This window comes from Saccoglossus kowalevskii, chromosome 7 (genome assembly GCF_978046115.1).
Source record: "Saccoglossus kowalevskii chromosome 7, keSacKowa6.1, whole genome shotgun sequence".
NCBI classification, from domain to species: domain Eukaryota; kingdom Metazoa; phylum Hemichordata; class Enteropneusta; family Harrimaniidae; genus Saccoglossus; species Saccoglossus kowalevskii.
The window spans coordinates 12,630,599-12,642,764 of NC_140647.1; the positions used below are offsets into that span (position 1 = coordinate 12,630,599).

Below are 12,166 nucleotides of genomic sequence, written 5' to 3' on the forward strand. Positions count from 1 at the left end.
TATTAGTTATCTTACAGCTGCATGATCTCTTGAAAGATCATTGGCTATTTTACAGTTGTCACAATCTCCTGCTCAGGCAAACAAAAAAGACAGCATCCATAATGGGAAAGTCCACTGGGCATTTTCTAACTGCCCAGGGCAAATAAAGAAACGGTAGATATGGCAGCTTTAATGAGTCATTTTACACGATCTACTGTCCAGGGCAAATAGAAAGATGGCAGCCTTAATGAGAATGGTCACAGGTTGTTTTACAGCTGCACTTATAGTTACTATTCATAATGACACTTTCTTTTCGGTAGGATTAAATTAACCGAGAACCAACAATATCCACGGAATTTGCTCAGTTGAAAGAGACTTAGTTGGTATAAGAATAAATTTGAGTCTAAATTATGCTGCAAGGCAATTCAAAACTGAGAATTACAATCTATAAATGACTTACAAACGTGGTAGAAAAAATATGACATGTTTTAGCCAATAAAACACACTAAGTATATATGAGTGAGTTTTTAATCAAAAAAGTAGAATTTACACTAGAACATAAAGTTATGAACTGACACTGTCTGTATGAGCTATTTCTTTGCTAGCTTCTGTTTTCTTGTCATCATTCCTTGTAACATTCTGAAATCCCCTGCCTCTGCCACGTTGCCTTCCCCTAGAACCTCTGTCACCGGTGAACTCTTTTTGTCCGTCCCTTTCTTTATGTCCCGATTTTCTTCTGTTTGAAGCATCTGCAGTCTTTACATCTGATTTAGAGGGTCCTTCCACAGCCACATCATGCTTCTTCTTGTCTCCTCGATTACCACTTTGTCTCTGAGGCTTTTTAGAACTACTCTCCTTTCTGTCACCAATCTCACTCCTGTGTCCTGTTTGTTTTCTCTTCTTCCCAGACTTCTGTTCCCTTCCACCTGACGAGGCTGCCCATAGCCCATCACTTGAGTTAGGCGCTTGGAAACTATAAAGATAATCAATTTGTAATTTACCAAATGAGTCATGAGTTTTGTTAAGTGAAATGAGACAGCCATTTTGAATCAGATGGTCAATAGCTGTCCATGTATAACTAAGATCTGGGTCCCGGATGGCAGAAATACTTGATTTTGATATATCTTAACATTAAAATGATTGCTATTTGTTAGAGATAGAGCTCTGGAACTACATTCATTAAAACAAAATGGCCACCAATTGTCATTTTTAATCTGATTTGAAAAATAAAAGAACAAGCATTAAGATTCCACTATTGTTAATGTATGTACCAAGTATAAATTAAATATATTCCATACATAACTGAGATCAGGTTCTGGAATGGCAGAAATGCTTGATTTCGCTGAATTTTTAACATTAAAATGGTCGCCATTTGGCTATCTTGAATCAGATTGTGAAACATACGCCAAAATGTATAGACATCTTAATTTTCAGACTGTGTCAAAAAGGGGATAATGAAGAATGCATGAATGTATGATTAAATTTGCTGTGCATAAAGTGAAATAAACCTTTTTAAATAAGCCAATGATACTGATAATTAAGACATTTAAAAATACCATTAAGTTTTGGTAAAAAAACACATGAAAAATGAATTTTGTGTTAACAGGTGTCATTTAAAACATTTTTAGGGATGATTCTTTTTTTTTTTTTTTTAAGTAGGATTGCCCTTGACAGGATTAGATTTTTTGGGAGATCTGGCTGATATAAGATGACACATCTACTGTAACAATGTATTATTAAATTCAGTGAAGGTGCATTTAGGTTTTGCATTTTCAGAGTGCCATCTAGCTAATTATGTGAAGCACATGCAGATATGTATAAAAATCCTAAAAACTAACATTTTCAATTAAAAAAAAAGGATTCTTAATCAGTTTTTGAGTGTATGCCACAGAAAATACAAGGTTCAAAGTTTCCCATCATAATAACATTTATATGTACATCAACAAGAAGCCGTTAAGAAGCCTTTAATTATTTCAGCTCCATGAATTATGTACAGCTACATCTCTATCTACTACTAGCCTTTGGATGTATCAGACAGCTGACTGGTTGTCAAGGCTAAAGAGAACTACTCAAGCAACCATCAATTTGGTTAGAATAATGTTGTAATACATGGCATGTTAGTGTTAGTATCAATGGACTGTATCAAAATAATAATTTTAATCATCTTCCTCCAGGCCTATGGGGTAAACAAGTAACATTTGCAGAATTGAAGCTATTTGTAGCTCTATGATTGAGTTTCCTACTGTCTGATTCACTCTAAAGACAAAATGTGATACTATCAAGACAGCAACCCAATTATTTGTATTTATGTGGTGCAAATTTGACAAACGTTTTAAGCTTATTTAACTAATTTTGTTTGAAATGGCATCTAGATAAATATATTGAAATATAATTATTGTAAGATAGAAATGATATTATGACACCACAGCTGTATAAGTTTTTAATTACTTGCATTTATAGGTACGGTAATCCAATTTTGCATTGAAACATACTTGTTCTACCTAGGTATAGTGACAAAAGTGACATATTCTGCAATTATTCGAATTCATTTTATGGGTTCAGCAGTTTAAACTTATAAATGAATAGTGTCAATATTCTTTGTTTATTCTGGGTCTCAAGTGAGGTATTTTCATACTTTACAAAACAAATAATAACTGCTAGTAATAAGGTTTCTTTTAAAGTTGATGTCATAAGCTGATGAAGATGAGGATACACCATGTCTGCAGGGTTTGCTTTTCATGTAGTCTCAAAGAGAAAATGAACTGGAACTGGCAATATATTACGTGTACAAATGGGACCTCCTTTTTGTACTAAAGTGGGAGTGCTGCCAGTGTGTGATAGTTACCTTTTTAGTTTTACCATGCCAAGGCCAATAAAATGCCAATAAAGTTCCATTTAAAGTATTCTGCGCATAACCTGAAACACATTTTTAAAAAGTATATTGGGAAATTTATCAGGTGAGATTTAACTTGGGAGCTTTGGGTATGAGGACTTTCATAAAAATCTGTCTTTATTGAACGTTATTGATTTTACAGTGCTTTAAAAATTGTGCATCTATTCAGACATGTCAATTGTGACATTCTATTAAAGAAGAAAAGTTGCCAATTGATTATATTATAACTAAAGTTAACCTTATATGGAAAATATGCAGGTAATTGAAATTATTAAAAATATATAAAACCTCAATTTTTTATGTACAAAATACTCAAAGAGACATTAGCCATATCTATTGTTATTGTACATTGAAGTGTCTTAATTACAGTAAATACAAGCCATTTAAGGTATGGTCGGTTTGAAAACTAAAATGCAAAATCAAGTTATTTGTGTATTTCAATAGTAAATAGAAGGTGAAAAGCTGTCCATTATTTAGGACAGCAATAATTATGGCAAGAACGGTGATGTGCACAAATAATGTATTGCCCATTATTTAAATTGTACAGTGCAATCTCGGGAAGAAATAATAACAAAAATTGTGTTGAGCAAGTTATACTAGTACGTCAAAATTTCTATGCCTCCAGTGACTGCCATCTTTGATCTGATTGTAAAACAAACTGTCATCAGCATTTGAATGGAAATGACAAAATATGTTTTGATACAACACTTTCAAAATACAAAATGGCTGCCAATCGAACATTCTGGATCAAATCACAAAACCACTGCAAGTGCATATGTCGAACATAAAGTACAGGGCACATGCAAAGAATGAATAGATTTGGTGAAAAGTGTTCTGACGGATGGATGGAGATCGAATTACAAGTCTCTGTTTTGAACTTTGTTCATAGGTAATAGTGTAAAAAATGGAAAGAAGGAAGTTGAAATAAAGGTGAGATTAAAGATAAAATGGATGAAGAGAAAAGTGAACAGAGTGTGAGAGAAACGAATTGGCTAGATAAGATTACCATCAATACACTAAAATACAACTGCATTAAGCCGGATTAGATTAGTATGAAAAGGAACAAACCTTAATCCGTTTATACAATTCTAAGAAAACCACATCAAATCAGTCAATTACTGCCGAATAATTCCATCTGAGAACCAAATGCATGATAAAATGTATGGAAGACAAGGAATCATGACAGTAGATGAAAAGAGTTTGACTTTCCAATAAAATGTGAAGAGGTCAAGTGAATATTAAACCAAGCGCAAGATTGGATAAGGTTAGAGGTCGGGATTGATGATAAAAAAAGAAACTGTGGAATTGTTGATGGCAATCTAAAGAGTACTTTAGAAGGGATGAGAATTGAAATACCATGACCTGAGGGAATTCAGATCTCCAGCATGTGCTATAATACAAAACTTTTACAAGTTGTCAAAGTGATATTGTGTTGACATTTGAGATAGCAAGGAAGATTCAAAATGTCAAAGAGTTGAGGTGACTGTTCTGGGAATTGAACACAGGCGAAGTAAAGGAAACAAAATATATGAAGGCAGCAGGAGATGACACTAGCAACAACATTGTTATTACCAGTATTACTACTACTACGGGTTGTTTACATTACAGTTTCTGTATAATCTAGTTTTGGGTTTTTTAAAAATGTTTTTCCACTTAATGTTAAAGATGGATACGGCTTTGCTAAATTATACACAGTAATTTGCTATTTAAAGGGTGGTGGTTGTCGCGTCACGTTCTGTTCGATATGGGACTCACAGCGGCGTACACAACGCATGTAAAATATATTGTTTATTTACACGTACATGAAATTCGAAGACACACAGTGCAACAACCGCCTTTTAAACATTAAACAAGCAGCCTCTCGGCTGAGATAGCTCCGCTGTTAGCAATGCACATTTCAATTAAAGAACAGAAGATATCATTAGAAAATGAACAATATGCATAGTATCAATGCAATGGGACTTGCTGTTTTCAACAAGAATTCAAAAATATCATTTTTCACCATAAATGATTGTGGTTTTTAACAAGAAGAAAATATCACTTTTTACCAAAAATGACAAAAATATTCATCAAAATTAGAGAATTGAAGATATCATCATGAAATGAACAAATTTGAGAGTTGTGCACATGTAGTACCTATATATGTAATATCAAAGCAATTGGACTTGTGGTTTTTAACAAGAAGTTGAAAATATCACTTTTTACCAAAAATGACAAAAATATTCACCAAAATTAGAGAATTAAAGATATCATTACAAAATGAACAAATCTGAGAAAGGTCCACATGTAGTACCTATATATGTAATATCAAAGCAATTGGACTTGCGTTTTTTAACAAGAAGTTGAAAATATCACTTTTTACCAAAAATGACAAAAATATTCACCAAAATTAGAGAATTAAAGATATCATTACAAAATGAACAAATCTGAGAAAGGTCCACATGTAGTACCTATATATGTAATATCAAAGCAATTGGACTTGCGTTTTTTAACAAGAAGTTGAAAATATCACTTTTTACCAAAAATGACAAAAATATTCATTACAATTAGAGAATTGAAGATATGATCATGAAATGAACAAATCTGAGAGAGGTCTACCCAAGGTACATATACACCAAGTATCAAAGCATTCAGGCTTGTAGTTTTCAAGAAAAAGTCGAAAAAGTAAAACATTGACACAGATGCCGAGGGACAATCACTCATATGATAAGCTCCGCTCGACAAAGTCGACAGCGGAGCTAAAAAATGATTAAGGGAGAACTGTTTTTTGAATTTTGGTATTAATTATGACCAATTTTTAATTTAGGGGTTAAAACTAAAGTTTAATAACAGAGACATTTGAAATGTCTTTGACTACCCATTATTTTTATTTGAAGAAACATAGGATTTTCACTAGTTAACACTAGTTGTGGATCGAGGCATATACCCACGTTTACGCATTCATGTTATAATAGTCAGATTAACCAGACAGTACCAAAAATGGAAGAAATTTTGCCAGAAATTAGCAAAAGTGGTAAGAATTATCAGAATTCAAATGGCATGACAAATATTTCAGTATGGGCTGTACTCAAAACCTAGATCCACCACTGAACACATGTTTTACATATACTCGTAATGTAAGACTTTCTATACATGTATCTTAAGTGAACTTTTTAGTTTGACCACTTTGCTTCTAAATTGACATCATACTGTACTATAAGACTCATTTATAAAAACTAATAGCACTCAAAAAATTAATATACTTAAGCAATTAATATCTGGAATTGCTAGAGGATTCAGATTAGTGTCATGACAACTTCACTGTGGGCAGTTCAACAAGGTTGCATAGTAGTTAGGAATCAGCCAGTTTGGCCAGATTATATCAGCAATGAGTTTAAAAGGTTTGATTGTGATTGTGGCTTATTAAAGTTCACAGAAATCATCATCTTCCTATTACACAGCAGCACGGTTTGCAAGGAATGTGTCAGCAAATTAAATGATCAGGCAGAATGAGAAATGCATGTATATTAAGAGTCATCTGATATATACTTGTTCTGATGTCCTTTATATAACTTAAAAGGTTCTGTAAATGCACTTGGGGTCAAAATGAACATCGCTAAAGTTGAATTTTATAGATACCCAGTATTTAACATTGCAACGTATACAAGACATTATATGAGAAAGAACAAATTAAATCATTGACATGACACAGTCCCTGTTGTGCTATATATATATATATATATAGAGTCAACAAAAGTAAAACCAGTCAGCCATTTTGAATTAGAACAATATGATGTCAGAAATGAATAATCTTGATACATATTTAAGGATATTTATTTATTGATCATGAAAGAAATACATTGTGACACGATAACATGTAAAGTTTGAACATGATTGGTCGAGGAATTCCTGTCAGAGACGAGACTCTGGAACAACATTCGGCCAATCTGCCATGTTGAATCTGATCAGAAAAACAAAATGACTCAGGGTTCCGTTAATCAATGTTTGTATCAAGCACAGTGGTACACAAGTAACTAACTGATATGTAAATTAGCCATATATACCGGTATGAGCCACAAAGATGACCCCGGGTGCACAAGAATTCATTTTCAAATTACCCATAATCATAAATGTAAGAAGCAGTTTACATCCATGTATATGACATACCATAAAGTACCATCCATTTAATGCATTTAACATTCACAGGTATTTCTTTTAAATGTTACTTTAATATGCATACTTTATGATAGCGGCATACTGTTTTAATAGAAATAAGGTACACATTGATTAATAGGCATACAGTTTTAATAGAAATAAGGTACACATTGATTAATAGCTGCTAATTTCCTTCACAGAGTTTTATCCCAAGGCTCAATTGAAAAAATAAATAATTTGCACACATTATATAGGAAAGTTAAGGCAGCTAATGTGCATTCACGGATAACATGTATCCGACTTCTAAAGAACCCCCTGCTTCAAACTGCAGTACATTTTAGTATATGGTATATTTATGCACACAAACAAATCATTCCTTGCATATTTATCATTGCACAAATTGATCAAATTACCTATTAGCATGATGTGCATGTATTCACAGAGCATAGCATCAGAATTCTGTGAATGAAGCTAAATATCAAGCAATTCATTTGCGGAGAACTTAAAATCAGCTGGTAAATATGTCAGCCATTTTGTACTGGATATGCAACAACTGGCATTCCTGCATAAAATTCAATCATTTCATTAGCCTTGACATCTGATATAAGTGGATCACTTAATTTTTTAACAGCCCAAACAGTCAAACATGAAAGAGAAGATTTTTGTAGTTCATGCTTGACTATACGCTGAAGCAAAATCCAACAGCATGTCAGAGTGCAGCCACTATTGGATCATATCAGATACATGAGCCAAAGGGTGACTTTTTAAAGGGCGACAGTCGTCGTATTCGATATGGGACTCATATCGACGTATACAACACGTGTAAAATACATTGTTTATTTATATGAAATTCGAACACGTGCTGCGTGATGACTACCGCGCTTTAAGCTACGAGTTATTTGCCAACAGGTAATGTTGCACTATAGTCACAATATTTCTTAAAGGATGGGATCTGGTTAAACTCGATATTTTGTTGTGTGTGTATTTCATTTTCCAGTACTATCGTCTTGTCTACTCCATACTAGCAGTGAAAGAACCCCCTGTCCAGTGTGAGTTCTGTGGGTGGCTCTCTCAATTGCGGTAAGCAGGCCTTACACTGTGACACATATGGAAAGGCAGAAATTTTGGCAAATTTCATCAATGAATGGCCACCATTTGGCCATCTTGAATTAGATCAAGAAATGAATGCATCCAAAGATATATGATGTATAGGTGAAATTTGAACATTGCCTAGGTACAAGAGTGCGTGGACGGACAGATGCACGTACACATAGAAACACAGAGGGATAGGTACTAAAAATATTTCAATATACCGGTAATTTATTCACAAATGGTTAATTAATGCTTTGTTAGTTGTCTTCACGGCTAAATTGTTTGCTTAATGAGGTATCAATTATTCAGATACACTGTCAATACTGAAAATTTCACTGTGATTTAAATTAAATATATATATGGAAATGTTGGAAATTCCATATTTTTACATTGAAGAACAATACATGACCATTTTGTATAACAGATTTTAGAGCAAATATTTAGCATCATGATTTCAAACATGGTGTAACATGGAATGACATTTAAAATTGTATTCACATTAGTTAATTATCAGCTCGCTGATAATCAGAATCATATGACGCTAAAACAAACATAATGTTCACAAAATATTAATACTAGAAAAGTACAGGTATTGTATAGATTGTATAGTTTCTTGTAAAATTTGTTCCGATTATAGGTGTTATAAAATAACTACCCTGCTACTTTAAGTGAATACTCTGATTAGATAAGATAAATGCATTAAATTATTAGCTGAATCACCCAAATACAATAACATGTTAAGTGATAAGCAGTATTAATTACAAGTAGGAACATGGGTGACCAAGGTAGTGTACTGGAATGTCAATTATGCGCGATCATGGCAATTGACTGGCTGTCATAATTATTAAAGTAATGCATTCCAGACGTACACAAGCAAGGGTAATTTAATTTATTAATAATAAAGGACATTTTAAGGAAAATTATCGGCTCTATGTCACAGAGTTAATGACCGGAATTACGTCAAACGTGGCCGTGATGGAAATAGACAGGGAAAGTATGACATCAAAAAAATCTACCAATCACAAGATATGCAAAATAAATAGACAGATTCTGTAGTTCTTTTTCAACGCTGTGTACTGTGATTTTCCTTGCTAAAAGATTTGCAAGATGGTATTCCTTAGATGAAATAGCGACCAATTCATGTTAGTTCTGATACATAGTGTGGCCAGTGATGTTGTATCTTTGTCTTGAACATTGCATATCTTCTATTGCAAATAGCTGCTTGTAACAACTTTAACACGCATGTATCAAGACATTATTTACGGTGGATCCTTAGCACCCAAGAGATTATACGCAAGTATCAAAATAATTATTTACGTTGGATCTTTAATGCCAAGAGATTATAGATGAATATCAAAACATTGTTTACGTCAGATCCTTATATAGCACCAAGAGATTATACGCATACGTCAAGACATTATTTATGTTGGATCCTTAGCGGCAAGAGATTATGGGTATATGCGAGTATCTAGACACGTGACATGTGGTTCATTGTATTGTTTCTGAGATAGTTGCGCTAATACTGCTCCACTGTGGTTGACTTCACTCAGAAAGGGATTGATAGTCACCTAAATGTTACTTCAACGCTATGTCACTGAAATACCACTGTTTAAAGAGTAATAGACTCCTTACCATTAGGTTGTTTTAATGGTGTATTTCAATTACACAAATGAGTTATTACAAGACAGAAGAGAGAAGGAAGAAATTATCAAATTAGCACTACATGGAAGATTGATTATTATATACATGTAGACTTCATTACTACCTTATACTAAAATATATTTGGATATTTAAAGTCGTAACAAATCCCCACTTTGGTATGGTTAGACTTAAAATACACCACGAATATTCACTTTTAAGATATAATTTTTGGTATGTGTTGGTTCTTGGATATTTTAGCTTCGTCGCCCTGTACTTCGTTTAGTAATTCAAACTTCCCAGATTGCGTAAAAACAGATATGTTAAGCGATTTTGACACGTAAAAATTGGCTAAATTATTTGCTGAGGAATAGCTTTGTAACTTGTATACAAATCAACAAATTATTGGATTATTCAGTTGTTTCATTCATAAAAGTATTGAAGTGTATTTCACTGTGAAACACTGAGTTAAAGCAGCCTTATCTAGTACAAAATACGATGTGTATTTGTTGAATCCAATATACATTCATTCACTCCAGTAATACCAGCATCAGAATTCCAGTGTATGCCTGAAGAATGCTTATTGAACACTCAACTTTATAACGTTTAACAAGTACCATTTATGTTCACTGGTTTTGATGCTTTGAGCTTCTAGGTTTTAATTTTTGCTGGGAATTAAACATTGAGTTATATTGTTATTTTACATATTCATGTGGATGTAATTTAACATATAAAACTCATTGGAAAAAATAGTAATTTAAAAGTAAAAAACATGCGAATATTTCATTACCATAATCCATTTAAAGTAATTCAGTATTTCCATCAAACAAAATCTGAATTCTGTCACATAGTCATTCTAAACCAACTAATCTAACAGACAATCAGGACAAATGTTCACTGCAGGGGGTCTTACAATACTGATTGTTTGTTGAATTATTTTATTAACGGGGTAATTTCCTACCATTTTCCTGATGTTACATTTCCTTTTCTACTCTAGCTGACATTTAAAACCATTGCTGACCTTCACAACCTGTGTCTCTTTTCACTGGGTTGACTTGATCTCTGTAGCATCTGTAGACAGTTCCAGAATAAACTACTGAAATGTTGGAGCTTATTTGCACCAACTGATGATCAAGATATTTTAGATACTTAACTTATAAATATAAGCAGCCATTATTAAATGACTTGACTGACTCAAGAGTATTCACAACTCTAAATTAGAGCTACTTAGAATTTATCTAATGAAATTAGTATTAGAAAACTCCTTTGATTTAGAGGGAGATGAAATATCTAATGACAGGAAGATGTAGCACTGAATATTTCACTGTGGACTTGGGACATGTGAATGCTTTTAAATCATCAAAAGTTTTTAAGAATTATGCAAATTAATCTGGATTACTGGAGTTAGATTGTGCAATTGAAGTGCATTTTATGTTGCATAGATATTCACGATTTTGCGAAAGAAACAATACATTTTATGATTAGTTTGAAATATTCACTGTATTTTTAATTTTTATTTTAGCTATCAGTAGAAATATAACCTGTAGAATAATTAGAACATTCACAATTCATGTACACGTGCATGAGTACTCAAGTATTATTGACATTCACACTTTTAACGAGCAGATAGTGTAACAGAGCAACTGAAAACAATTTTTCAGGTGCTGTTGACAATGGACCTATAAAAAAAATGCATGAATTGTAATACAGTAGAATACTTTATTTTAGCTGGAATTATTTTTTGCTGAAAAGACATTTTGGGTATTTTGTATGGAATTTATTTTTACTGATTTTTGAAGTTGAATGTAAAATACAGGAAAAAAGGTAAATTCGCTGGATTTTATTTTCACTGAATCACTCCTTCAGCAAAAGTTAATTCCAAGCGAAAATAAAGTATTTTACAGTACCGGGGGGTATTGCTTAAATCCTTACATTGGGAATCACTTGCCGTTTTACAGGGTTTTCCAGGGCATTGCTGCACGCCTGCTAGGACAACACATCTATAGGCAGTGACAAGTAATTTTTATGGTTTCATGGCCAGAAATTTATGTAAGCTTCCACCCATCTGCCACAAAATAATCTAAAATCACAATCAATTCATCAATATTTTCAGATGAATCACAATGCAAATATGACCATGACTTGCTTCTGAAGCTGATAGGGACATGTGGTGCTGCAACAATATGGCACATTCCTTTGAATTAATCTCTCAGAAAACTAGTGTTGGTAAAAACAGTGCAACAATGGCATAATTCTTTGGAATTAATCTCTCTGATAAACTGGTGTGAAAGAATTCTACAAAAGTATCATTAACATATTAGTTGTGTTCACGTTACACGAAGTACGGGCTAAGATTTAAGCTGATTTAGGCTTATCTAGCATATTTGCATTTCGGCTAGACCCAATTGCGTCCACGCACAGGGAGGGCCA

The 12,166-nt window shown here is 33.1% G+C and overlaps 1 protein-coding gene across 1 annotated transcript in view; it reads right to left on the reverse strand.

Annotated features, from left to right (window-relative positions):
* Positions 1-489: 489 nt before the first annotated feature.
* Positions 490-12,166, reverse strand: part of LOC100374653 (ribonuclease P protein subunit p25-like protein) — a 128,768-nt gene continuing 117,091 nt past the window's right edge. The window contains exon 6 of the mRNA XM_006824032.3: positions 490-952. Coding sequence (XP_006824095.1) covers positions 544-952 — 409 coding nt within the window. The 3' untranslated portion in view covers positions 490-543. The remainder of the gene's footprint in view (positions 953-12,166) is intronic.